Source organism: Balaenoptera physalus, assembly GCF_965194825.1.
Source record: "Balaenoptera physalus genome assembly, chromosome: 19".
Taxonomy (NCBI): domain Eukaryota; kingdom Metazoa; phylum Chordata; class Mammalia; order Artiodactyla; family Balaenopteridae; genus Balaenoptera; species Balaenoptera physalus.
In genome coordinates, this window is record NC_138900.1 from 68,240,701 (window position 1) to 68,268,017 (window position 27,317).

Here is a 27,317-nt window from a genome sequence, read left to right on the forward strand (position 1 = left end):
GAGTTCATTTGGGGTCAGGCTCACTCCAGGACCCTCCCTGGGGGAGGCTGTTTCCTCTCACGATTCCTTGAGCAGAGCAGGGGCAGGGGGGGCAGATGGGAACAGGTCTTCTCACTCAGATGCGGAAGGGGCACGTGGGCATACAGCAGAGGGCCCCGGCAGTGGGGCTCTGGGGAAGAAGGTCCTGCCCGCACGTTTTCTTTTCCGGCAGCTTCCCCTCCCTGGGTGGACGTCCGGGCCGGGACAGGGGTCCTTGGTCCCCAGGGGGCCTGGAGCACCCCGCTCGCACCTGTGCTCTCCTAGCAGGGCCGTGGGCTGCGGAGGCACCTGGGAAGCCTCTCAGTGGGCTAGGATTCCCATTGGGCATCCCAGCCCTCCATGTGGACGGTCTAAGGCCAAGCTCACTCCTGGCCCCCACCTGGCATCCGTACCCCGGCCATCCGCCACGCAGCCAGTGTCACTGGCCTCACACACTCAGAGGTGCGGGGATGGTGCTGGCCCGGGGGCCCTGGCGATGCTGGCGGTCCCGGTACGGGAAGGAGCTCTGTAAATTGCACACAAGGCCACTCCTGGCCGAATAAAGGTGGCCTCCCAGTCTCCCGGCCGGGGTGTGCACTGAGAGCTGCCCGGTTGCAGGGGTGGGCCTGTGCTCCAAGGGCGGACACTGGGCTCTGAGGGGCCACCTGCCCTCGGGTGCCATCATGACACGCACGTGCTCAGGCCCACTCCATGATCTGGCCATCTTGGTCCTACAGCCGACAGGGCTGTGTGTGTGTGTGACAGCCGCACAGCCTGCCGCCTGTCACCTCCCAGCCTGGGAACCCTTTGGCCTCATCCGCCAGAGCTCTACTCCTGTTCCCTCAGGGCCGGCAGGTTTGGGGGGAACCCGTGGGTGACCAGCCGGGGGCTCTGCCTGCCCACGAGGAAGGGGGCTTCTGTTGTCACCCCGTCTTACAGATGAGGAAACTGAGGCTCAAAGAGGTGAGGGAATTTGGCCACAGGTGCACAGCTTGCCCAGGATCTTCAGCCAGGCCTATCGGATGCCAGGCTCTAAGGCCTGGCACACAGATATGGGCCCGGAGGAGGCCCCAAGGGACAGACCTTGTAACAGACGGGCCTACGGGTGAGATGCTTTCTTCAGCTAGGGTCCAGGACCCTCAATGACAATTACAGCAGCCAGGAGAAACAGCCCATTCCCAGCACTTGCTCTGAGCACTTCATGGGCAGGCAGTATTGTTATCCCCATTTTAAAATGAGAAAACTGGCACACAGAAGGTAAAGAATTGCCCCCGGTCACACAACCAGCAAGGAGAAAGCACTTCCAAGGGCAGATAATCCTGCAGGTGTGGAAACAGGGCAGGTGACACGAGCAGGGCCATGCTCCCAATAGGGGGAGACCCAGGTTCTTATCCTCACAGGAACACCTTGAAATGAAAGCCCATCGGAAAACAGAATAAACCCCATCCTAGGACAGCTGGGCTAAGCCAGGAGGGCCCACACGGCTCCAGGGTGAGGTCAGGAGGGAGGGTCCTGCTGTCCTGGCTGCTGGGGCTCACCTCCTGCCGACTCCAGGTGCAGAAAGCTGTAGTGCTGGCCCAGGGAACCCAGCCCTGCCTCAGCTCACCTAATTTAGATCCTGACAGACGGAGGTCGCTCGCTCTAGAACTGTTCACAACCAAGCTTCTCGCTGAGGACCAGGCCTTCGGGAGCACAGAGAGAGGCTCATGTTCAGAGTTGCCTGTTCAAGGAAGGCACCCCTCACAGCCCCCCGGCTGCCGACTTAACAGACGGCAAGGCAGGAAGCAGCTCCTGGTGACACTCCCCTCGTTTCCACCCACAGGTGAGGCGATAAGCCTGCATAAGCTGGTCACACCTTGGAATAGCAGTGACACAATCTATTGAACAACTAGCCTGATCCCTGAACAATCAGAATTTTTAGGAGGATGGTGCCCTGGAGGTCCTGTATGTGCTGAGCGTGACTCTTAGTGGCTGGATTGGGGGGGTGGGGGGGTGTGAGGCAGCAGCCACGTGCCAGCCAGCGTGAAGCAGTTCAAGATCCCATGACCAGTATGGCTGCCAGGCCAGCGGCGTGAGCACTGCCACACACACCTGCTTCCCTTCTGGGGCTGTGCCAGCAGCCTTCCTCATCTCAGCTCTGGAACCACAGACACGAAGGCAGACCCACATTCTACCTGGGCCAGTTCCTTACTCTCTGAGTCCCAGTTTCTTTACCTGTAAAGGGGAGGACGTCTACCTTCCAGGGCCAGATAAGAACTCAGGACAGGGCTTGGCGCCACAGTGAGGGTCGTCTGCGACCCTCCTCCGTCAGGGTGGGAGGGCCCCTTCCCCACACCAGACCATCCTGCCCTAGCGTTTGGACCTCTGCAGTGCAGGGGTTCTCAATCTGCCTGTACACTCTAATCCCCTGAAGAGCTTTTTAAAAATGTCAATGCCAGACCCCACATTGGAATTTCTAGGGATGAGTCCTCGACCTTCACTGTAAAAATCCCCCCAGGAGATGATGACACACGGTAAGGGTGGCGAGCCTCCACCTTAGACCACGGATTCCCACACCTAGATGTACAGGAAAATCACCTGGGACGCACTAATGACAAAAAGCAAACGCCCAGGGCGTACCCTAAGGGTCGGTTTCAGCCTGCCCTGGGAGGGGGGTCCAGATCCGCAGCTTTGGGAAGCTCCTCGGCTTGGACGCGCCTACTTTTAATGAGGACAGAACTGCCTCGCCGGCAGCCCTGGAGGCGGCCTGCCGCGACTGGGCGCACCCCCCCCGCGACCCGCCCCCAGCTGCCGCCTGGCCCCGCCCCCGCCCCGCCGGCCCGCACTCGCTACTGGAGGCTCGGAGCCCCGCGCCGTCCAAACGTCTCTCGCTGCCGCGCCTCCAGGAGACCCAGAGACACCCGCCCGCGGAAGCGCCCAAATCGCGCGAGAACTCACCCGGAAGTGCCTGCGCCTTCTTTGATGCCACCGCAGACAGAGAGGAAGTTCCGGAAGGCCGCAGCGCGCAGACGCGACACGCCGGACTCGCGCCACCGCGCCTTAAGTGCGCAGGCGCGGCGTCCGCTCTCTTTTCCGCTCTTCCTTCTGCCCGTCTCCAGACGTCAGCGGCTGTTGGGTCCTATGTCGCGCCGGGCCCTCCGGAGGCTGAGGGGGGAACAGCGCGGCCAGGAGCCCCTCGGGCCTGGCGCCCTGCAGTTTGTCCTCCACGATGATGATGATGTGGAAGAAGAAGGCCCAAAGCGGGGGCAAGGTGGCCGGCGCCCCCGGGGCGCAGGGGAGGAGGGCGTCCGTGTCAACAACCGGTTCGAGTTGGTGAGGCGTGGGGCTGCCTGGGGTGGGGGCCCGGGGTGGGGGTGGCATGCGAGGAGGGTCCGTGACGTCACGGGGCGGGGCTACGGGGGTCTGGGCTGCAGTGGGGGGCGGGGCGAAAGGAGTGGGCGGTGGCCTGAGGCCGGGGGCTGGGCTACGTTGGCTTTGGGCTGCGGTGAGGGGCGGGGCCATAGTCCGGGGGCGGGGTAAGTGGGGGGTCCTGGTTGCAGTGGGTGGGCGGGGCCTGTCGTCGGTGGGCGGGGCCGCAGCGCGGTGGGCGAGGCTTCGCTCCCAGGGTCTGGGGGGCGCCAACCCTGATTTCAGGGTTAAGTGTCTCTCTCGCGGTGCTGTTGCAGGGCCTTCGCAAACGATCTCGGTTGGTCCTCATAACCCAGGACTCGGTGCCTCTCTCTGCCCATCGCTGCGTCCCCATAGCAGGTGTCTGGCACAGAAAAATAACGCCCCCCCGCCCCCCCCCCCGTCTCTGTAGCGCTGGCCTCAGTCTGTAATTCTGCACGTGCTCGTTCTCGCTCCCTTGACCAACCTGTGAGGCAGGTACCGTGTCTGCTTGCTCATCGTGTGTCCCTAGCACCGTGCGCCTGGCGCACACTAGGGCGCGACCGCGGTTGCCGAGTGATTGGAGGAGTACCAGTAGGTGTGAAGATCGTGGAGACACCAGCTGCCCAGCTGTCGTCTGTAAGGTTTTTTAGTCTGGCAGCCGCTCCCAACTTCACAGGAGGTTGGCAGGTTAGGGGCCCATCCTAAGACTGGGGAGTGTGGGCTGCCAGTCTGGGAGTTTGGTTTAGAGATTGTCCACGTTTCTTCAACGTAAGAGGCAGCCTCACCCTGTAGTTTCTGCTGGAGGCGGGACCAAGTCCGTCTTCAAGTTCTCCAGACTCTCCCGCCACCTCTTCTGAGCCTCCTCGCTCCCTTGTTTCTTGCTATTTCTTTGTTTTTAATTTTTTATTATGGAAAATTTCAAACACATGCAAAAATAGAGCAGTACAAGTAACCTTCACGGGCCCCCACCCAGCTTCCACGGTTCTCCACACATGGCCGGTTTTTCCCCAGTGCTCCCATCACATCATTTATCCCTAGGTTTTCCAGTCATTTTTTGACTTCTCAAAATCCTCGAGGCTTCTTTCCATCCTACTTGTTAACGGGCTGAAATGAGTTTGTGCTGAAGTCGGCTGTTTTCCCTGACCGTCTGTCAAGTGTACTTTCTCCTTTTTCTGACATCCTCCAGGTTTAGTCTTCTTGTTTTTTCAGTCTTAAACAACAGTAACTCATTTGGAAAACGTTCACACGTTCCAGGCCCTGCTGCGATGTCGTGTGTCTTACGGTCTGGGAAGGTCATGTTGTCCCCATTGTACAAATGAGGTAGTAAATGACACCCACAGTGAAATCCAGGCTCTGGACTCTTTTTTTTTTTTTTTTTTTAATATGTATTTATTTTTGTCTGCGTTGGGTCTTTGTTGCTGTGCGCGGGCCTTCTCTAGTTGCAGCGAGTGGGGGCTACTCTTCATTGCAGTGCATGGGCTTCTCATCGTGGTGGCTTCTCTTGTTGCGGAGCACGGGCTCTAGGCGCGTGGGCTTCAGTAGTTGTGGCACACAGGCTCAGTAGTTGTGGTGCACGGGCTTAGTTGCTCTGTGGCATGTGGGATCTTACCGGACCAGGGCTCGAACCTGTGTCCCCTGCATTGGCAGGCGGGTTCTTAACCACTGCGCCACTGAGGAAGTCCCTAAAATTGTATTCTGAACCATGCCCTGGTGTTTATCTCTGAAGCAAAGTTAGCGTTCCTTCTGAAGAAGAAAGGAGGGTAGATGGACAGTGGGCCGGGGTGTGGGGATAGATGAAAAAAAAAAAAAAAAAGGCAGGTGCTTCTGTGTGTGAATAGAGGGAAAAGGTGCTTCTGTGGACTCCCTGTGGTATTGGTCAGGTCAGAGGGACCCAGCAGCTGCCCCTGCTGAGTGCTGTGCTGTGCGTGTCCTCCTCGGCTCTCCGGCAGGACCCTGATGTTGCACAGACCTCCGTCGTAGTCTCTGGATTCAGACGCCATCTTCACATCGTCTCCTTTAGGTGTCTCGCAGACGTCTCAGGCTCAGTGTGTCCAGACTTTAACTGCCCTCTCTGCCTCCTCCAGCCTTCCCTGTCTGTTGAGGGCAGCTCCACTCTTCTGTTGCCAAGGCCATCAGCCTGGAATACTCCCCTGACCTTTTTCTCTCACACACCGCATGCAAACCCTGGCGAAGTCTTGGGCGGCTGCAGGTGTAGCCCCTGCGGTGTGGCCGTCGCCTCTGCCTGGATACTTCTGACCCGGTCCCGCTCGTCCTCCTGGCCTCTGCAGCCTGTCTGGGTGCAGCAGCCACAAGGATCCTGTTAGGCCCACATCTGCTCTCAGCCCTCCTTTCTCACAGCCCACCAGGGCCCGGATCGCCCGCCTCATCTCCCCCTGATCTCGCCCGCTCTGCTCCAGCCACAGGCCTGGAACACAGGTCTCCCCGCCGTCCCCTCTACCCGGAACACCCCATATTCCTGTGTCGCTTCCCCCGCTCAGCTTCGCTCAGATGTCGCCTTCTGAGTCTTGCTTACCCTTCCCACCGATTGAAAGTTACAGCCCCTCCCCCGCCCCGTTCTTCTGATCTTTCCCCTTTTTCCCTGGAAGTTATCACAGAACAAACCGTACAAGTTACCCACGTGTTCTTTTTATCTCATGCTGCTTGGCCCCCACTGCCGGAGAGTATCAGCCGTGTGAGAACAGAGACTCTGTTGTTCCCTTGCGCGTCCCCAGCCCCGGAACAGCGTCTGTTCTCTTAGGTGTGTGGAGAGGCCGCGGCATGAGCCAGTGTTTCCTCCGAGGACAGAGTGTGAGCGTCTGCACACGGGCTTTGCGTCCCGGCTCCGCCTCTTCTTACCTGTGAGAACTTGGGCAGGGTTCCTAACATACGCGTCGGCTCCCCTGTGTCCTGGGGATGATGTTACTTACCTCATGGGGTTGTCACAAAGAGTCAGTGAACTAACATGTACAGCCCTTAGCCCATGCCGGGCGCGCAGTACTCAGCAAATGTTGATGTTAAATCATGTTGACAGCCAAGAACTTCAGTAGAAACATGTGACCCTAAGTGGTTTAGAGACGTTTCTAGGGGCTGGTACCCCCCTCTCCCCCTGGGGAGTGGGAAGACACCCTTCTGTGACTTAATGGCTGGGACTGTCCTCTTTGCTGGCTCTTGGGTGAGTTTCCTTGGCCTTAGATTAGAAATCGTCTTTCCTACCTCATTCAGAGTGGTTTTTGAAAATCGGTTTTATTGAAATATAATTTATATGTAATAAATGCACCTGTTTTAAGGGTATAGTTTGAGTTTTGCAGCATAACGTACTGTGCAACTGTTAAAAATGGTGTTGTAAAATAGAATTTATTAGTGTTTTGGGGTCAGGGACCACTTTGACAATCTGATAAAAAACCACAAGCTTTTAAAAACTATCAGGATTTATTCTATATCATTGAAAAGTTTTAGCGAGGAAGATTATTTTTTTCTGAAGAATTACGTGTGTATGTCTCTCTGTTTTCATGTACAATATAGTGGCCAGTCTCTGAAATAAATCTAGATTGGAAGAAATCGAAGTTGTGTAATTAAATAAAAGGAAACTTGTTCCAAAGTAAGCGTCATTGATGAGGTTGCTCTTGTTTGACTGGCATAAGAACTGGACGTTGCTCGGTGACCGTCGACTCGCGGACATCTCGCGGACATGGGTCGTCTTCATGTTTGATGCCCAGTTCTGCTGGCAGCAGGAGCCAGACCCTGGATTCGCATTCACAAACGCATTTGGTAACAGGTGGTATTGGAACTCCTGTAGATTTTTTCACTGCTCAAGGGCACATTTGGTCGTGGATTACAATAATTTTCTAAGATTCTTCAGGTTAGTGTCATGTCACATCACTTCTTTTGTCCTCAAGTCTGTGAGAAAACCTCTAGCAGAGGTGGCCTCATCCATGCCAGTTTCCACCTACTGAAAGATGGTAGAAAGATGGGGCTTTGTCATCCCTGACTGCATGCCGGAGAAGAACTTCCTCAGCAATGTCAAGTTTTAATGTTTTCCCTCTTTTAATAGGAAAAATAACTTTTTTTTTCCAGTAGCACTCTTAGGGGCCCTAAAACGAAAGGCGTTTTTTGTTTTGTTTTGTCTTTTTCGGCTGCACCATGCAACTCGTGGGATCTTAGTTCCCCGACCAGGGATCAAACCCGGGCACAGGGAGGCTGTCCCAGCAGATCGTGGTGCTCATGCTGAGCCAGGGGACAGATCAGATTTGGGGTCTGTAGAAGTGGCTGGAGTTAAGGGGGAAGGTGCTGGAGAGGAGGAGTTCCGGAAACCTGCTCGGAGTCTTGGGCTCGATACTAAGCTGTGTTGGGCATAGAACAGCCAAAGGGGGAAGGGCAACACGAGACACTCACCACCACTCGAGCTCCCAGGGTTGGGAAAACATTCAGCTCTGACCGACCAGAACACAGAGGCCTAACCGAGAAGCCTGGTGACCAGTGGAGGCTTCAGAAAGGCCCTTCCATAGCAGTAGGGCTAACGTCTCCCTCCAGTGAAGAGTACTCTATGCCTGTCTTAAGATAGCTTGAAAATAAAGTTTGGAGGTATTGTGCTAATCTGCGAGTAAATTAACTGCCTGCCTGAACAAACGTCAACACTTTATTAAGTAAAAGGACAAAATCTAGTCACTCAGCAGTGTAGCATCATGACAGCTAGCACACTAAAAAATTACCAGACACATGAAGAAGCAGGAAAATGTGATTCATAACCAGGAGACAAAGCATTCAGGAGAAACAAGCCCGGTAAAATCATACGCAGACCTAAGACAAGATATAAATATATTCAAGGATTTAAAGGAAAGCATGAACGTAGTGAGGGGAAGCATAAACTATAAAAGAGCAAATTCCAGCTGTGAAAAATATGTATTATCTGAAATGCATAACTAGCTTGATGGTCTGAATTGCAGATTAGATACTTGAGAAGAAAAGATGAGTGATCTTGAAGTTAAGGCAAAGACACTATCCAGACTGTCCAGAAAGGGGAAAAATAACCTCAGTCCTTTGTAGGACAATATCAGGGAGTCTAATGTCTGTAATTGTGGGAGCGGAACAGAGGCAGGAAGTTGGGCAGAAAAAATAGTTGATGAAATAGTGGCAGAAAACGTCCCACATTTGACACAAAAGAAAACCCCATAGATCCAAGAAGTTCAACAAACCCTAAGCAGGATATGATTTAGCAGCAGTTTGAATCATAACTGCTGTAAACCCATGGTGAAGAAAAGTCATAAACGAAGCTGGAGGTTAGAGACACATTATCTACAGGGAAGCAATCACTGACTTACCGTTAGATCAGAGCAGGCCTGCAGACAGTGGGTCACCATCTCTAAAGTGCCGAAAGAGAAGTGGACCTGGCATAGTATATCCAGTGAAATGCTTCTCAAAAATGAATGTGAAATAAAGATGTTTTCATAAACCCAAAAGCTGAGAAAATTCATTGTCGAAAGGCTTACACTAAGAGAAATGTTAAAGGAAACTTCATTTTGAAGGTAAATAATACCAGATGGGAATGTGGATGTATGTGAAGGAGTGCTGGAAACGATGAATATTGGGGTAGATACATAATCTTTTCTAGTTTTAAAATTTCTTTTTAAGATAATTTGCTGTGTAAAGCAAAAGTAATAGTGTATTGTTGGGTTTATAACATGTGAAAGTAAAATACGTGGCCAGACTAGTAGTGGGAGGAAGGGCAGAGCAGGCTGGGCCGTTGGGTGGTCTCGTGTTTTCTGTGACATGATAGAATATCTCATGAAGGATGCTCTCGGCAAACCCCGGAGCAGCCACTAAAAGTATAAGGCAGACACAGTGTGCTGCTGGCATAAATGCAGATACACAGGCAAGCACAGCAGAATCAACACTTCAGAAGTGAATTCACACACAGTCCACTGGTTTTTTCCAGAGCAAGTCAGTATCCCTGTAAGACATGGTGTTAGAATAACTGGCTGGTGGTGTGGGGAGAGATGAACTTCAGCCATACCCGCTCCTCCACACGCACAGTCACAGCTCCACACGCTAAAACTATCACACTTTTAATAGAAGTCGTAGGAGGATAGCTTTGATGTTCCTGGACTGGGTCTAGGAAGCACTAACTAATTATAAGAAAGGGTTGATACAATGGACTTCATCAAAATTTAAAACTTTTCTGCTCATCAAAAGATGTAGTTAGGAAAATGAATAGGCCTGCCGCAAACCGAGAAGGAGCTCACAAGAGCCATGACGGAGGCCTCGCCCCAGAGGGTGTGGCCCCTCAGTAACACGTCAGCCCAATTTTAGTGAACAGACACTTCCCAAAGGAGTGGGGAAGTACTCACCACTATTAGGCTACAGGTAAATGTGAATTAAAATTGTAATACGATACCCCTGTGCACCCACCAGAATGGCCAAAATGAGAGCATGTGGGGCTGGCAGCCTTGAGGCGGGGGATGAAATTGTCCGACCGCTGGAAACAGGCCTGGCAATTCAGCATAAACCTGACGCCTCACACCCCAGCAACCACTTCTGGACACTTACCCAGAAGACTTCACAAATGTTCACAGCAGCTTAATCCACAGTAGCCCCAAACAGGAAACAAAAGACTCCCAATGGATAAACTAATGTGGTGTATCCATGCAAAGGAATACTAGTCGCCAGGAACCAGGAGCTAACTGCTAATACAAGAACAGGACGAACCTCAGAAGCTGTACACTCCAGAAGACACTGGCCGGGCGGGCACGGCGTCCTGGGACAGGCAAAGCCACAGTGCTGAAGACCCTAGGGTTCGCCAGCATCGGCAGGAGGGTCAGCTGGGGGTGGAGCGAGGCCTGTGTTTCTGGGGTAACAGGAGGGTCAGCTGGGGGTGGAGCGAGGCCTGTGTTTCTGGGGTAACAGGAGGGTCAGCTGGGGGTGGAGCGAGGCCTGTGTTTCTGGGGTAACAGGAGGGTCAGCTGGGGGTGGAGCGAGGCCTGTGTTTCTGGGGTAACAGGAGGGTCAGCTGGGGGTGGAGCGAGGCCTGTGTTTCTGGGGTAACAGGAGGGTCAGCTGGGGGTGGAGCGAGGCCTGTGTTTCTGGGGTAACAGGAGGGTCAGCTGGGGGTGGAGTGAGGCCTGTGTTTCTGGGGTAACAGGAGGGTCAGCTGGGGGTGGAACGAGGCCTGTGTTTCTGGGGTAACAGGAGGGTTTTGTCTCCTGATAAGAGTGTAGGTTACACAGCTCTGCCAAAACTTGTCCTGTACATTCATTTCAAGAGATGTAAATTGTACCCAGGTTTTTTCTTTTTTTTTTAAAGAAAAAGCTTCCTACCCCCCAGCAGAGATCCAGCCCCTCCCCCGTCCTCACTGAAGTGTTCATGGTGCCTCGTCCTGGGGATTCCAGAGAGCATACAGGCAGCAGACAAGACCCTCTGGAAATAGGGACCCGTTTGGGACCTCGAAACTGATGACCATGGCGGCTCCTGGATGGCAAGTCAGATTGACGTCAGGATGCTGGGCGGAGGTCTCCCGGCGCCGGCCCGCGTGGGGAGCAGTGAGTCGTGCTCCTTCGCAGAGCTCTTTCCAAAGCTCCTCAGGGTCCTGTGTGCAAGAGTCAGAGTTTTTCTTTCTGTTGAAGTTGACCTTGGCATGGAGCTTCTCATAAACTGGAATTTCTGGAAACACCTCAAGCTTCCACAGGGGGCTCAAAAATGAGAATTTTTTTTTTAAGAATGTGAGCATGACTTAATAAAAGTAAAGCAGTCCCGGGCTTCCCTGGGAGGCGTCACCAGCGCTGAGTGCTGGACAAAGCGTGGGGCTGTTCCTCCGGGACCCCTGCTGTGGAGAGGCACCGTCCGCGGGGCCCTCACTGCAGTTCCTCCCTTCGCACCGAGGTCCACGGCGGGGCCTGGCCTCACGGTGCTGTGCCCAAGGCAGTGTGCGTGGTCCTGTCGTTACAGAAAAAGGTCTGTGAATTTGCCAGGCAGGTGTCACACAGCCCTGAGCTTCACCCTGGCCGCGTGGGGACCTCCGCTGGTGAAGATGCGAAACCAGGGAGCACAGACACGCGTGCGTCCCTTCCCTTGAGACTTCCGTCAGAGCCCCGGGCCCCGCGGGGACAGGCAGTGGCCAGTCGCTGAGAACTTCGCCCCAGTTTTGTTCTGAAATCATCTCAGGGTTCTGGGGGTTAGAGTGGATTTTATTTTTATTTTTTTAGCTTTATATTTTTCGGATGTTCTGAATCTTTTATGTACGTTTTTGCATTTATTTTTGGACCTCGGTGAGCCAGGTCGCGTCCCTCTGATGTGTCTCGTGAAGCGTGGTGTTGGTGCTGCGTGTCGCCTCTTTTGTTTGCTGATTCATTTACTAGCAGAAGGGCCAGAACTTGTCCCGTGACTTGTCCCTGCCCCGTCTCCTCCAGAGCGAGGGTGTGAGTCTCCTGGGACCTTCCTTTCAGCATCGTGTTCCTGAGGTCTGCGTGTGCACACGAGCGTGGTTCGTGCCTGTTCACCGCTGTCTAAGGCTCCCCTGACGGATGCGTTACCGTTCTTATTATTGAGTATCTATCTCCTGGGCCTTGTCTTCCCCCAGGCGCTGGTCCTGTCTGCTGGTGTAGAACAGCTGGCCGGAGTCCAGGTGGGAGGAGGGAACAGTGAGGCATTAGCGTGTGTGTTTACTCTGGGGTGGTGCTCGGTAGGGGGAGAAGTTGTCCCGTGTAGGATTCCTCATCACGTCACCCCTGAGGACAGATCCCGTAGCCACACAGCGCCCCAGCGTTCTCTGGGACCATGACTGAAGTGGCCCTGGCCCCGCGCTGCTGAGAGGGGAGCGCCGTGGCCGCTGGGCTAGCAGACATCTGTGGTCCTCCCTCTACAACCTCAGCGACCCGGAAGGTGCCCGCCCACCTCTCCCTGCAACACGCGTGCATCTCAGAGTCACCTTTTAATTGGTGCCTAGGATGCCCCCGTAACGCCCTTGCTCCCCCATCTGTGTTTCCAGATAAACATCGAGGACCTCGAGGAGGCGCCCGGGGTGAACGGGGACAGGACCGACTGTCTGCTCATCGATGCTGCAGCATCGGGGGACAAAAGGAGGGCCCAGAGTGGACGCTCAGAGTCCAGGAAGGACGGCGACGTGGCGGACGCGGCGGTGCCCCCAGAGCAGGTGCAGCTCCCCCCTACACGCCCCGCTGGCGTTCTCTGAGGGCCATTTTGTGAATTGCCCGGCTGCCCCCAGACTTCCTTGGGAGCCCTGATCAGATTGGCTTGGAGTCCTCAAGACTGGTGGCGGCTGGCGAGGGGCCACAGTCTGGGTCCCCAGACACGTCTCCCTGGCACGAGGCCTGCCCCCTGTTTTGGGAGAGTGCCCTTCTGCCCAGGTGGGGCGTGTTCTTCGTGACTGTGTGTCTGCAGCTCGGGCCGGGTGGACCGGGGCCCTTGGTGGATGCACTGGAAGAGACACGTAGGCCAGCTTAGGGTTGGTTGGGTGTGGCAGCTGAGCAGCACGGTGAGGAATGGGGTCCCTATAGGAGGCCCCTCGTCACTCACCCAGCAAGTGCTCACGGCGAGCCAGTCTGTGCCCTCCGGGGACCTCTGGTGCAGCTGGGCACTCGACTGGTCTTGGGGTGCCGGGGGGCTTCCTCGAGGACCTTCACACTGATGGAAGGTGGTGGCCGGGGAAAGGCACGAGAGGTCTTGAGGTGGGGGACTGCAGGCGTGGCGGCCTGGGGTGCGGAGTCCTGGGCTCCAGGCCGGCTGAGTGTGGCAGGGAGTGGTTGACACGGTGACGGGTGAGAGCAGAGGGCAGGTGGGCGGAGGGTCCAGACCCCGTGAGTGGTCAGGGAGACCTCAGAAAGGTGGGGGCCAGACCAGAGTCAGGGAGACCAGTGGGAGGTGTCAGTTGCTGGAGAGAAGTGGGTGCGTTCATAGGACATTCAGAAGGTGGACGGCCGGGCGGTGGGCCTGCTGCTGTGTCCCCGTGCAGCTGGCTGCTCTAGTTCTCGGATTTAAGATGTCATTGTCTGTTTCCATTGACCGAAATGAGCTTCTTTTGTCAGTCTAATACAAGTGGCAAACTCCGCAAGAAGAAAAGGAAACAGAAAAATAAGAAAAACGCTGCAGGAGAAAGCTCGGTATGTGTGGCTGGTGGATTTCCTCTCTGTTCTTTTCTGAATGTTTCTTGAGGTGGTGTTGAAAACATTTCGTTTTTTCTTGATACTTTATCTGACTAATTTAGAGGTCAGGGGAAATTACCAAATTTGTTCACTTCGATCCTTGAGGGTTAGAGCCCTCCTCTCCGTGCTTTCCATTTTCTAGCAAACATCCGAAACGGTGCTCTTCCGATGGCAGAGTCCCTTCCTGGTCTGTGATTCTGACTGTTCCTCTTACGAAGCATCTCTCCTTTTTTCTAAATGTACGTGCAGTACAGGGTGTTCAGATTGTACTGTCTTTCAGGAGGGAAACACAATATAATACTTGTTCTTTGTAAGAGTAAATCTTGCTATTGATGGTTACTTATAAAGTCAGCAAGTCAGTGTGGTGGTGAACATGTCATCTGGGGACTTGCAGGAGAACGGGCTGGAGGACATCGACCGCATCCTGGAGAGGATTGAGGATGCCAGCGGCTGCAGCCACCCAGGCCCGCCCCCACTGAGTGCCAAGAAGCACGTCCTGTACGTGGAGCACAGGTGTGGCCTCGCCGAGTGAGGAGAGCTCGTCTGTGGGGACAGCGGGGAGGGGACGGGGCAGCCCTGACCTCCCAGGACCTTTCTCTAGCTCTGCGTGTCTGGGAACGTTCTTTCTTGGGCTGCATTAAAGCTGCCGTTCGGGGGTGAATTATCCATCCCCTGTTCCTTTAGGTGCTTGATGAAGCCCTGTCCCAACCGCAGACTGTTGCCAGCATTAAAAATCAGCCACCTTCCTTCCTAAGGCAGTGAAGACCCCTCGATCTCATGCCCGGGCTCACGCTGCTCTGACTCGGCCTGGCGAGTGGTGGCCGGTCTCGGCCACGGGCCGTGTGGTTGCAGAGAAATCAGGCCTGCTGGAGAGCCGTTCTCCCTGCTGGGTCCTTTTGTGACTTTCTAACATTCTCAGGATCGTTGTTAACACACTCAATTTCATTTTTCTCTGTAAAATTTTCAATTCTCTAGACACTTGAATCCAGACACGGAACTGAAAAGGTATTTTGGTGCCCGAGCCGTCCTGGGGGAGCAGAGGTAAGACCAACACTGCTGTGTGCTCAGCTGAGGGAAGGGAAGGGAGGGTGTTTCAGCCACAGTGAAAAAGGAAGCCCACGGGACCCGAAGGGGAGTCGAGGAGAAGTCGCGTGGCCTTGTCTGTGGGTGTTGGGCTCCATCACTCACTGCCTGCTCTCCCCCGCGGCTCCTAGTTTTACAAAGATTCTGAAGTTTGAGCTTCTGGCCTTGAAATCTTAGCCAGACTCATTTTTGCTTTTCGGTCGAGAGCAATGCCGATGTGGGGTTTGGGGTCTGAGATGAGTTTGACCTTCGTGGACGTGAGTTCTGGTGGCTGGGGCCCTGCAGTCAGCGCCGCGGGAGCGCCCAGAGCGTGGGGATCCCGGACGTCCTGTGGGAAGGGGGCTCTTCTGCCTGGGCCGCTCCCTCGCAGGGCGCAGCCCCGACTGTGGGAGCTTTCCCTCGGCAGAGGCTTGTAAATGCTGCTTATGAAAAAGAGCTGCTTATTCAAGCAGTTCCGAGCCGTCACCCTTGCCCCCCACAGATAACCCTTCAAGGCTGTTTGCTGCGCATCCTGGGCCCCGTGCACATGTCTTGCTTCCTGAGGCTGTAGGGTTCTGCTCTCTCTCACATGCCTGGTTTGCACGGCTGGGTCCTGAGCACCGTTTACCCTGCGCTACTGCACCAGCAGCATGGGGGGAGCAGGCGCCCAGGGCACAGGTGTCGGGGTGCATTTGGCTGCAGCGCCTGCTGGCACTTGGCGTGGGGATGCCCAGGAGGGGTGTCACCCTCTGCCCCCCGAGAGTTGAACCCCTACGCCCCCCGTCCGCGTGCTGCTTCCTCCTCGGATCCATGGCAGGTGTAGGAGGCTTTAAAGCCTGTCATGATGTGAAGAGGAAAAATAGTCTCCATGTGTTTGTTTTTTTGGTCTTTTTTTAATTGGGGTATAGTTATTTTACAATGTTGTGTAGTCTCCATGTTTTTTTTGTTTTGTTTATTTATTTATTTATGGCTGTGTTGGGTCTTCGTTTCTGTGCGAGGGCTTTCTCTAGTTGCGGCGAATGGGGGCCACTCTTCATCGCGGTGCGCGGACCTCTCATTATCGCGGCCTCTCTTGTTGCGGAGCACAGGCTCCAGACGCGCAGGCTCAGTAGTTGTGGCTCACGGGCCTAGTTGCTCCACAGCACGTGGGATCTTCCCAGACCAGGGCTCGAACCCGTGTCCCCTGCATTGGCAGGCGGATTCTCAACCACTGCGCCACCAGGGAAGCCCAGTCTCTATGTTTTTGACTTTGTTTTTTGTTTTGTTTTGGCCGTGCCGTGTGGCATGAGGGATCTTGGTTCCCCAGCCAGGGGTTGAACCCGTGCCCCCTGCGGTGGAAGTGCAGTGTCTTAACCACTGGACCGCCAGGGAAGTCCCTGACTTTTGTTTGATTATGAATGAGGTTGAGGATTTTTTTCATGTCATTCGCTCACACTTTCCTTGTATTTCTCATTGCATTTGCTTTATAATTTGCTTTTATTTTTGGTGTTAAGTTATTCAGGACATAAGGGTCTCTGACTTTGTCTTCTTTTTTGGAATATTAATGAAAAACATTTTAACTCAAAATGTTCACCTTTTTTACCTGGATTGCCCTGGGCTGGACCTTCCACCCCAACCCGCCCTCGCTTCCTTTGCATCTGCCTGGTCTGTCTGTACATGTTTGCCTGGTCTTATTTCTGTGCAAATTATACTTACTACTAGCAGTTAGTTAATCGTAACTGCATTTATTGTTTTTCACAGTGTTACTGTAGTTGTCATTTATTACGTTTCCTTCTGTAAACAATGAAGTCCTGTGCGTGGGCTCCCGTGCGCAGCCGTGGTCCCTCCTCGTCCCCTCGCCCCACTCGTGTCCGGTCCCCTCGGGATCTCCAGGTGCCGTGTGCGCTGCTCTCTCCCGGGTCCTCCCGTCTGGGCCTCCTCTGCTGCGGGTGTCTGCTCCCCCGTTGGCGCCCCACCTCCCAGTGGCAGCCTCTTCTGCATGGACGGCTCACTGCAGGGCTGCACCATCCCCTGGGATTCCATAGACGGGACAGTTCTGAGCATCCAGTGAATTCTCCTTTTTTTCACAATTACCAATTACCCAGAATCATTCCACATTTTAGTTTCCTTCAGATTTTGACCATGGTTTTCTTGAAGAGTTGTTTTTTCTCCTGCAGTTTCTTACTTTTATTTCATCCCATTCCTAACACAATCCAGATTTTTACTCAATTTTTTTCTTAATGAAATAGTTCATATTATCAAAAATGTATCCAGAGTGATATACATGGGTCCACTTGGCCACTACTCAGCTCAAGAAATAAAGCATCAGTGACAGAGCAGAAAGCCCTCGGTGTGACCACGGCTGTGGGGAGGGGCGAGCGCCTGCAGCAGAGACCCCGGCTGAGAGAGCCGCGGCACTGGGCCTGGGGGAGGGAGCTGGGCCGACCCCGCCGCCCACCCGTGCTCCTGTGTCTGGCTGGCTTTCTTCCGGAAGTGTGTGGGTGTTTGCTGCCGATGCCCCATCTCTGTTGCTTGGCGGGGCGGGGTCTCCCGAGAGGGCAGATGAGAAGGGCCCTCTGCCTTGCGCAGCCGCGTCGTCCAGGGGAAGGCAGCTCGTTTGTGTCCGCGGGTCACTGCCGGCTTGCTCTCGCCTTGTCGTCTTCACGTTAGGTTCTCACCTTCTGTTTCTTTTCTACCTTTCCTAATGTTTTGCTGCACTATGGGTTTCCTGTTTTTCCTCCCTCTTCCGTGGTGGTTTGGTTGCTCGGATCACAGTCTGCCGTCTCGTCCGGCAGGGTGACGGCCGTTGTCAAGGCGGTTTGTGTTCTGTCCTTGTCCTGCCCTTGCCCGCAAAGGTCCGGCAGCAGAGGTAAAGCCGTACCCTGTCTGTTCTTCGCAGGCCGCGGCAGAGACAGCGCGTGTACCCCAAGTGTACGTGGCTGACCACCCCTAAGAGCGCCTGGCCCCGGTACACCAAACCAGGTGAGGGTGCGGGGCCGCAGGGGCACGCCTCTGCGTGTGCAGAGCCAGCGTGCGTGTGTGCGGCCGAGGGCCCTGAGAGGGGCTGGGGGGAGCCCCCTGCCTGGGCACAGACCCCCACCTGCTGTGTGTTTTCTTAACCGTGTGCTAATCAGTGTTTCTCCACCTTCCTCCTTTGTGCTGTGGATCCTACGCCATAGCAAGCAGTCAAGTTCACTTTATATTTTGTTGCAAACTGGAGAGTAATTTAATAATTAGTAATTTAAAGAAAATTAACATTAATTTAATAATTTAAATTAGTAATTTAATTTAGTAATTTAAAGAAAAACAGCAGCAGTGCAGAAAGGTTTGGGTGCAGGGTAGTAATGCCCTGCCGGGGGGGGCTTGGCTGTGTGGCATCAAGGATCATGGGGCCCTGGGGCCTGGGATGCCCTGCGAGACCCCCTGTGCTCAGTGAGGACATGGGAAGCCATGGTCCTAGCGGGCATCTCGTCCCCCTTTTCCTTCACCCCACGTTCCCAGCAGCGGCCCCTGGGCACAGGCAGAGAGAGGGGCTCATTGCCACGGGGTCCTGTAGGGCTGCCCTCAATGGGGCCGTTAGGAGGGTGTCGCCAGGGGCGTCCCGGGACCCTGACTAGTCTCCTGAAGGTAACGAAGGGAAATGAAGTTGTCAGGCTCACGAGAAGACCCTGGACCCCGTCCACCCAGAGTCAGCGCAAGGAGCAGAGAGAGGACGTCGTGGCTTAGCAGTCCCTGTCGCCTTGGAGGCCTGGCAGTGGCCCCTGCGCCATGTCCCACGCCCGCCTGGATCGCGGCTCTAAGCAGACAGTGTCTGGGGCTGAGCAGGCGGGGTGGGGGAGGCGGGCCGTGCGTGTCCCCTCCCTGTTGTCCTGGGATGTCGGTGCTCCGTCCACGCTCCTGGGGGGAGGAACGTCTTCACAGGCAAGGCGCAGAGGCGGGTGTCGCTGGTGTGGCCCGAGCTGCGGGCAGTCAGCCCTGGGCGTCCTGACGCCGGCACCCCCTCCTCCCCCAGGTCTGTCGATGCGGCTGCTGGAGTCTAGGAAAGGCCGCTCCACCTTCGCCTTTGAGCACAGCGAGGAGTACCAGCAGACGCAGCACCGGTTCCTGGCCGCCGTGGAGTCCCTGGAGCCCAACAACATCGTGGTGCGCGGGCGCCCGGGGGGTCTCGGAGGCGCGGGGCGCGGCGCGCGAGGTGCCGGAGGCGGGCCCGCGGCCTTCCTGGGCCTCGTCCCATCAGCGTCCTCCCGCCCCGCAGGTCCTGCTGCAGAGCAGCCCCTACCACGTGGACTCGCTCCTGCAGCTCAGCGACGCCTGCCGCTTCCAGGAGGACCAGGAGATGGCGCGGGACCTCGTGGGTAAGGCCTGGCGGGCGGCCCCACCTCAGTTGCTGGGGACGTGGTGGCTTTGCCAGGACGTTCTTTAAGCAGGCGCTTTATTGAGATAAAATTCATCTACCGTGAAATTCACCCCTTTAAAGCATACAGTTCCTTGGTTTTTAGTAGATGCAGACTTGTACAGCCTCATCCTTGTTGATTCTGGGTCACTTCCACCATGTGTGAAAGAAACCCGCCTCCCCTAGCCCCTGGCAACCGCCGGTCTGCCCTCTGTCTCCGGACTTCCCTGTAAATGGAATCACGACACACGTCTCCATCTGGCTTCTGTCATTTACCGTGACGTCCTCAGTGTCCACCTGTGTGGGCCGTGTGTCAGGACGTCATTCCTTTTGTGATGATGGATGGTCCACATTTCGTGGCCTGTTTCCACCCTCGGCTCCTGGGAATCAGCCCCTGGGGGTGCGTGGGCTTCAGGAGAGGCGTGCGGTTCCTCCGGCCGGAGCGGGCGTGGCCAGGTCACACCTCTGTGGTTGACATGATCCCCGTGGGCACGTCCTCGCCCGTCACTTTCCAACTTCTAGTCTCGTGGCCACCTCCCTTCTGGAGCTTTCCTCAGGAGCCACAGAGGACGGGTTTGCAGCCGCCGTGCAGAGGCTGACGCCCGCCCCGTGTCTGTTGCCTGCAGAGCGCGCGCTGTACAGCATGGAGTGTGCCTTCCACCCCTTGTTCAGCCTCACCAGCGGGACCTGCCGGCTGGACTACCGCAGGCCCGAGAACAGGTGAGCCGGCCAGCCAGGCGTTCACAGGCTCACACCGTCTTCCCTCGCGAGTGTCGTAGGCGTCACAGGTGACGTGGGTGCTAGGGTGGGCGCAGTGGGAACAGGTGCCACGGGACCGTCCACGAGGGCTCCCACTGGGGTCCCGGGGCCTCACGCTGTGTTTAAAGCTTGAACGCAGGAGGGCTGGGCCTGAGGGCGGACGGACCAGGCTGGCCTGGGCTTTAAACTTGTCCATGTTAGGAGGGAGCCTCACCGGCCGCCTCACTGCGATGGGACCGCTAGTCGTGTTTCCTTGCGTGTTTGGACTCGGTCCGCAGCCCACGCATTTGGGGTCCTCGGGAATGCCTTGCGGGCAGCAGCTCGAACACAGCCCCATCGTGTTCCTGTCACGCATGCCCGTGGGACCCTCTTCCTGCAGACGCTCCTCCCCCGAAGCCCCCGCTCTCAGCAGCGCAGGCCTGAGCGGACACCGCGGCCTCCCTGCTGACCTCAGCCTCTGGCCTCTCACCCTCCGCCTGCTCTTCAGGGCCCTGCAGGCGTGGGCACGCTCTCCGCTCTGGGCGCCCCCGCCAACCCTCCCCGCACACCCCCCCCCCGCCCCCGTGTTGTCTCCGGCCGTCCTGGGTTGCGTCCCTTGTAGGATGTGTTCCCCAGCCTGGGGGCTGTCGTGGGCCCCAGGGCACAGTGACCCCCACTGCACAGATTGTGTGCAGTGTGTGTGGGGTCTGAATTTTCTCTCTTGCTTCTAGTTGTGTGAGTTTTGTCTCTCCAATGAAATTCTTAGTTCTTTGCGATGCTGTAAAATACTAACGTTCCCAGGCATTAACAGGGCAGGGAGCTGTTGATCAAAACAACAGCCCACCAGGCAGCTGTTGAGATTTGAGAATAAATCTAGATGGTAATTACAGTAGCAGATTTTAACTCTCCTCCCTTAAATGATAGTTTTTAAAAAAAATGCCCAAGAAGATGCAGATCTCCACTAACAAATAGCCTTGGTTTTCTGTCCGTGCACACACACGTGACCGCAAACAACAAGCAGAGTCACCTTCTCTGCAGACCGGACCCTGGCGAACGTTCGCGCTGATTAGGCCACACGGGAAATGCCAGCGAAGCCTGTGGGCAGAGGGTGGACGCAGTGCCAGACGAGGCGCCAGGCGACGTGCTCTGCTGCCTGCCGTGCTCTCATTCACGAGGAACTGTCTTGGGTCTAGGAGCTTCTACCTGGCCCTCTACAAGCAGATGAGCTTCCTGGAGAAGCGGGGCTGCCCACGCACGGCGCTGGAGTACTGCAAGCTCATCCTCAGGTAGGGCTGCCGCCCGCTCCCCTCCCCACCGGGGCCGCGGCCCGCGGACGTCCGCGCCGGCCCACTGTGGGTTTTGTCTCCCTCTGCTCGCCGTGCTGCCTCCGGAAGCCTGGAGCCGGACGAGGACCCCCTGTGCATGCTGCTGCTACTCGACCACCTGGCCTTAAGGGCACGGAGCTACGAGTACTTGATCCGCCTCTTCCAGGAGTGGGAGGTGGGTGTGAGCACACGCCAGGCCGGGCAGGGACGCCAGGGGAGGGTCCGGGGCTTCAGGCGGGGCTGGGACGCCAGGGGAGGGCTCCCCCCCCCCGGGCAGACCCCAGGGGGCCTGCCTCGCCGCCTGCTTACACGTGAGTGCGAGCGTGCAGAGGGAGCCGTGAGGTGGGGGAGGCCACCGTGGCTCGACCCCTGGATGCGTTGGTGCACGTGGGGTCTGAGACGGGCAGGAGGCAGGCCGTCAACTGTCTCATTAATAACCTGCATTTCGTATCCTAGTGGTGCTGTTTTAGATACACTGGGTTATAGATAATGTAGTAACATAAATTTCACCTGTTTTCTTTTTAATTTGGCTGCTGTAAGATGTAGGCTGGCGCTGTGCTCCTGTTGGGTGGCACCGTCTCGGGGACACCTGTAGCCGGGAGCGGGCGGGGGCCAGGAGGTGACAGCCTTTTACTTATTCTGTGTTTGAATTTCTTCACCGCACGTGTTGGTGTATAGTTGAAAGACAGCTACGTAAATTATTTTGAACTCTGGATCATGTGGCCTGCTTGGGCGAGGATTCCCCGGTGCGGGGTCTAGTTCACACAGGTTCCTGGAGTTCACAGAAATGCAGCTGCTGGGCGCCGCCCACGGTGGGGCTGCACCAGGACGTCTGGGGGAGGGGGGGAGGTTACAGAAGTCTCCAGAGACCGTGCTGTCACGTGACACATAGGCATGGGGAGGGAGGCGAGAGCCGGCCGGGTCAGCAGACGTGGAGGTGGGGCGGCCCCACCCCCCAGAGGACCCCGGCCCCTGCCTGACGCCAAGCCGTGGGAAGGTGGGCGTCCACTCTTCCCACCCACCCTGCCTGGGTCTGTCCACGTACCCCCAGGTCCTTTTATTTGCCTTTTCTGCACGGAGAAGGGGGACAGCTCGCCCAGGGACATCCAGGCGCCCGTGCGCTCTGCCTCTCTTGTCTGCACCACCTTGAAACGCCCAAACTCCTTGTAGGCTCATCGGAACCTGTCCCAGCTCCCCAATTTTGCCTTCTCTGTGCCGCTGGCGTATTTCCTGCTGAGTCAGCAGGCAGACCTCCCCAACCAGGAGCTGAGCTCTGCGAGGGAAAAGGCCTCTCTCCTGATCCAGCAGGCGCTTTTCATGTTCCCTGGAGGTGGGTGTGTCCCCGCAGTCCCCGCGGGCACGGATGGGTCCCAGCGCTTGCCCCAAGCTCACGGGAAGATGCATTTTCCAGCGGGGACTTCAGGCGCCGGGGCTGCAGTTTGAAAGCTAACTTTGCTCTCAGAGCACCTGGAGGTTTTAGGGTGACCTTAGATATTAACAGTTCAAGCAAAACTTATCACCTGAAGTAGACGCGTTTTCTCTGGCGGTGGGCTGGGTGTGAGAGGAAACGGGGCCAGGAGGGGCTGAGTCAGCAAACTGGGCGTCTGTCCTCGTCCTCAAGTCCCGGTTCTCACTGGGGTGAGGAGCTCAGAGTTAGGATTGTCCCGGGTCCTCTGGGATGACCTGCTTGTTTCCATGGGCCCCTAAAGTTGTGGGTGTGTGGACGGGAAAAGGGCCCACGGCTCCTCTCCTGGGCGACATTCTCAAAGGGTCTGTGACCTGAGAGAGGAGCCCACTGCCCTCTCAGGCCCTGGTGGGGCTGGGGTCCAGCACCGCGTGCAGCTCCGCAGGGGCTGGGCCGTGCAGCTCGGGCCCTCGCGCTCCCTCCCTGGCGGCAAGCCTCGCTGTGGGCGGCCGAGGCGGGGGACGCCTAGCCGCTCGGGGCTCCCGGCAGACAGCGTCCTCAGCCAGCCCCTCCTGCTCATCTCAGCTGGGCTCCATCCACACGGGCTGCCTGGCCGGGTCTGAGCCGTGCTGGCCCTTCCCGATGAGGCCCCTGACGGGAGGTTAAGGCCCTGCATGGGGGGCTGTGGCCGCCAGCAGGGCCTGCTCACCGACCCAGAGTCTACCTGCTTCATCGGGAAGCTCCCGTCAGGCGCGTGGCTGGAGTGGAGCCCGTCCCTGGGAGAGCGTTGGGGCAGGGGTTCTCTGGGATGAGAGCATCCAGCGCATGTGCTCAGGGCTCCTGCGTGGGTCCCCTCGGGTGCAGATGGGGCTGCAGGGCAGCGGGACGGACAGCCCTCCGTGGCGGCAGGGGCCCCTGGGCTGGTGTGGGAGAGCGGCCTCCCCTGCCTCTCAGCCCTGGCCTTGCGGGCGTGACGGCCCTGCTCCCCCCGCAGTGCTCATGCCTCTGCTCGAGTACTGCAGCGTGCGCCCCGACGCCGCTGTGGCCGCGCACCGCTTCTTCGGACCCGACGCCGAGATAAGGTGCAGACTGGTGGGCGCCCTGGGCAGGGGGCGGGCCTGGGTGGCGGGACTGTCCTCCCTGCAGGGGCTCTGGGGCCCTGGCCACGTGGGCATCAGCCTGGCCTGTTGGACACAGCGGGGGCCCTGGGGCTGAAACGTCCTTGCAGCCGTGAGTGTGGTTCAGACGCCTGTGTTGGCACCTGCTTGCTGCCTTTTAAAATTTCTCGTAAAATGTGAAGGAAAACGTGGGATTTGGGAGCCAGCCACCTCAAGCCCAGTCACGAAACTGGGGCGGGCTCTCCGGTGTCTGTGCGCACAGGTGTTTGCGTTCTCCTTGTATTTAGATTCTGATTGAGGAGCTCGTTCTCAGTAAGGACGCTGCACAGGAGCAAGTGCCTGCGTGCCCTGCCCCGGGGTCCCTGTCCCTTGTCGGCAGCCCCCTCTGGGCAGCCTCTTGCCCCTCCAGGTCTCCAGCACGCCCTGGATGCCCACAGGCTCCGGCGGGCGCATGGAGCCTGGGCCCGTGGGGGTCTCACAGGCCCCACTGCCCACAGCCAGCCCCCCGCCCTGAGCCAGCTGGTAAGCCTGTACCTCGGGAGGTCCCACTTCCTCTGGAAGGAGCCGGCCACCATGAGCTGGCTGGAGGAGAACGTGCATGAGGTTCTGCAAGCGGTGGACGCCGGGGACCCCGCCGTGGAGGCGTGTGAGAGCAGGTGAGCCCGGGGCCGGGGTGCGGGCAGTGCTCTCAGGACCAGGCCCGTCTCGCGGGCGGCGCAGGGCCGCGGCCACCTCCACCACTGCCCCTCGTCTCCCTGGGCCCTAGGCGCAAGGTGCTGTACCAGCGCGCACCCAGAAACATCCACCGCCACGTGGTCCTGTCGGAGATCAAGGAAGCCGTTGCCGCCCTACCTCCGGTAAGGGAGCGGGCTGGACTCGGGCTTCTTCCTGCCAGCAGCTCTGCGCCCGGCTCGGGGTCACGGGCAGAGGCCCCTCCCCTCACAGACACTCGCGTTCTGAGAGGCAGAGGCGCGCCTGCAGCTTTCCGTGACCTTATGGGGCTCAGAGCGGTGACCTGGTGGCTCGGAGCCCCGAGGCCAGTAGCCGGCAGCCTGGGAGTGAGGCCCTGACATGTTGCAGGGAGCCTGGGAGTGAGGCCCTGACATGTTGCAGGGAGGTCACAGCAGGTGTGAGGGGAGGTCCTGTGGTTCCCACGCCCGCGCCGGGCCCTGGGCTCATCCCAGGCCTCTGAGCGGGCCGGATGAGCGTCCTGGTGGAGGAAGGGCCGTCCTGCCCCCTCGCCCTGGTTTTCAGTACGGGGAGCACGGCCTCGCAAGCAAGGGCCACTCCGTCAGACTCTTCCCACTCCCAGCAGAAGGGCCTGGTCCAGAGTAGAATCGGCTGAAAGTCGCCCCTCTGCTCTGTGCCTTTCTGAAGGACGTGAGCACGCAGTCTGTGCTGGGCTATGACCCTTTGCCTCCCTTGGACACCATCTACTCCTACGTCAGGCCGGAGAGGTACTTGCTGCTCTGCTCCTTTGCCCACACGGCTCCGAGGTCAGTGCTGGGGCTCGGGGGGTCTTGCTGCTTCAGACTTAAGCCCTCAGAGAATACGGTGATCTGGGGTCACGGATCAGCTGTTGCAGGCCATGTGTTTTCACTTATTTGTCCGTCTAAGGCCGTTTCTCTGTCAGGTGTTGGAGCAAGTGGTGGAGATAGGGTAGGAAGCAGTTGTAGAATCCGGGAATAAATGTAAAATCAGAACTGCAGTAAGAACCTGCGAGGAAACAGCGGGTGAGCCTGACATGTGAAAGGCTGCTGGTTTCCAGCAGGAGCCTCAGCCTGTGCGGAGGCCCCGCCAGGGATGAGTGTCTGGCAGGCTCAGGCCAGGACGCAGAAGGCCCCGAGGTCCAGCCAGGAGAGCAGGGGCGGGCACCGCGGTGCCCGAGTCTGCAGGCTGCCTTGAGAATTGGCTCATACAAACGCTTTTTTTCCCCCTTTCCTTCCAGTCTTTAAAGCTTTACCTTAAGTAATTGCTTTACTTCAAGTAATTGCTTTACTTCATGTAGAGCCCGTGGTCACAGAGTCACCGACCTGGGAGAGTCACAGACAGACTTTCTCGTTTCCAGGCTTCAGGCGGACATACTTTGTAGAATGAAGTCCTTTTTGTTCTCTGCTGAATTATAAAAGTTGAGCGCCCATTCGTAAGGAAATATAGTCTCCAGTTAAATTCTCAACAGGTTAAGATGAAAATTATTAGCGATCAGCGTCTGTGGCTTCAGCACCAAGCTGACGTGCTGGGCGTGGCCACACTGAGGCTGGCTCTGTGCTGTGCTGGCTCCAGGCGCCCGGGAAGTGCAGGAGGGCCCCCCGCCGTGACGCATGCCCTAGAATCTTCTCTCCACCCCTCAATTCTGAGCGAAGGACACTTTGAAACACAGCTTTTCTCAAGAGCGAGTGGGGCTTGCCTGCAGTGGCCCCACTCTCCGCTCCACTCAACTGGCCACGTTCCGAAGGCCAGCCCCACGCTGGATCCCCTCCCCCTCGGGCCTGAGCCATCCCCCTGCCGCCCCCGCCCCCCTCTCTCCCTAGCCACCGTGGGGGCTGCCCTCGTGGCCCCGCCAGGGGCTTTCTGACCGTCCTGACTCCCCTTCCAGGCTCAGCCCCGTCAGCCACGGAAACACCATCGCCCTCTTCTTCCGCTCCTTGTTGCCGAACTACACCGTGGAGGTACGTGGAGCCCAGCACGTGGGGGCCGCCAGCCTCTGAGACCGGGTGTCGGGTCCCGGGGCGGGGGCACGACCCGGCAGGCGTGGCTCAGACGAGTCTCATTGCCGCAGGGGGAGCGGCCGGAGGACGGAGGGGCCGGGGATCCACACCTTGACCAGGGCTTGAACAGGCTGATGCTGGCCCTGCGGGACATGATGGCCAACTTCCACTTCCACGACCTGGAGGTGCCGCGTGAGGACCACCCCGAGGGCGACGGGGAGTGGGACTGAGGCACGGGCGGGGCCCCAGCGCTGTGCAGTTACGTTCCTGATTCTGTGCTGGTCGGATCGGCCAGGTCCCCGACCTAGAAGTGCTGCCGTGTTGTCCTCCTGCCTCTGCTGTTCTATAAACGTGAACGGGTTGCGCTCTGCCCGGCGTGAGCTCTTCTTTCTGGGCGCTGCGGTCGGCGCCCCCAGATCCGCACACCCCGCAAGGCTCCCCAAGAGTGTGGCCCGCGGCCACTCACGGCCGAGCCCCAGCCCCGGGCAGGCCCTCCCCGCCGCTGCCCTGCCGGCCTGGGGCATCGCAGAGCCAGACTCCACGCTCGCTTCCGGGAGCGCCGTCGGTGGGGAGGCCGAGAGGTGTGCTTTGGAAAGGACGCTCGTCTTGGCAGCTCTGGGGGGTGTACGTGGCAGAGACTGGGGGGCACTTGGTCCAGGGGTGAACGGACCGCGGGCTGGGGAGGGTGAAGGGGTGGGACCTGGTGCTCTTGAGTGACAGCTCAGAACCACACGGGCTGCCTGTGACTAAGGATCCTGTTTGGTTCTGGAAGGATCCAGGCCACCAAGGTTGTGAGCCCCACGTGCTACCTTGTACGCTGGGCACCCTCCCAGCCCTGACCTCTACCCACAGAGGCTGCCTGTGTGCTCCAGGGTGTGATTGGGGCCCCAGGCTGGTCAGTGTGGCAGGAAGTGTGACCCAGCCATCTCCTGTCAGCATGCACCCAAGTCCTGGTCCGTTGGCCCATCTTCCAGGAAGTCTGTGGCATCCTGATCGTGATGTGGGCTCACCTACTGCAGAGGCCTGTGAGGTCATCCTTCCAGCTGTTCCC

At 57.5% G+C, this 27,317-nt stretch overlaps 1 protein-coding gene across 4 annotated transcripts; it reads left to right on the forward strand.

Moving 5' to 3' along the window:
• Positions 1-3,040: 3,040 nt before the first annotated feature.
• TCF25 (TCF25 ribosome quality control complex subunit) lies at positions 3,041-26,636 on the forward strand. 4 transcript variants are annotated; one of them, XM_082438471.1, is made up of 18 exons: positions 3,041-3,330; positions 12,365-12,529; positions 13,422-13,496; positions 13,933-14,051; positions 14,514-14,579; positions 17,479-17,561; positions 18,592-18,722; positions 18,835-18,934; positions 19,599-19,692; positions 20,904-20,996; positions 21,105-21,210; positions 22,206-22,365; positions 23,435-23,522; positions 24,056-24,214; positions 24,325-24,415; positions 24,936-25,015; positions 26,155-26,227; positions 26,338-26,636. In XM_082438471.1, the coding sequence occupies exons 1-18, from the start codon at positions 3,139-3,141 to the stop codon at positions 26,494-26,496; spliced, it is 2,034 nt and encodes a 677-aa protein (XP_082294597.1). In that variant the 5' UTR covers positions 3,041-3,138; the 3' UTR covers positions 26,497-26,636. The 4 variants fall into 4 exon arrangements, with proteins under 4 accessions (XP_082294597.1, XP_082294598.1, XP_082294595.1 ...); XM_082438469.1 differs by having other exon boundaries at positions 3,054-3,330; positions 23,996-24,214; positions 24,936-25,054; XM_082438470.1 differs by having other exon boundaries at positions 3,056-3,330; positions 23,996-24,214.
• The last annotated feature ends 681 nt before the right edge of the window (positions 26,637-27,317 follow it).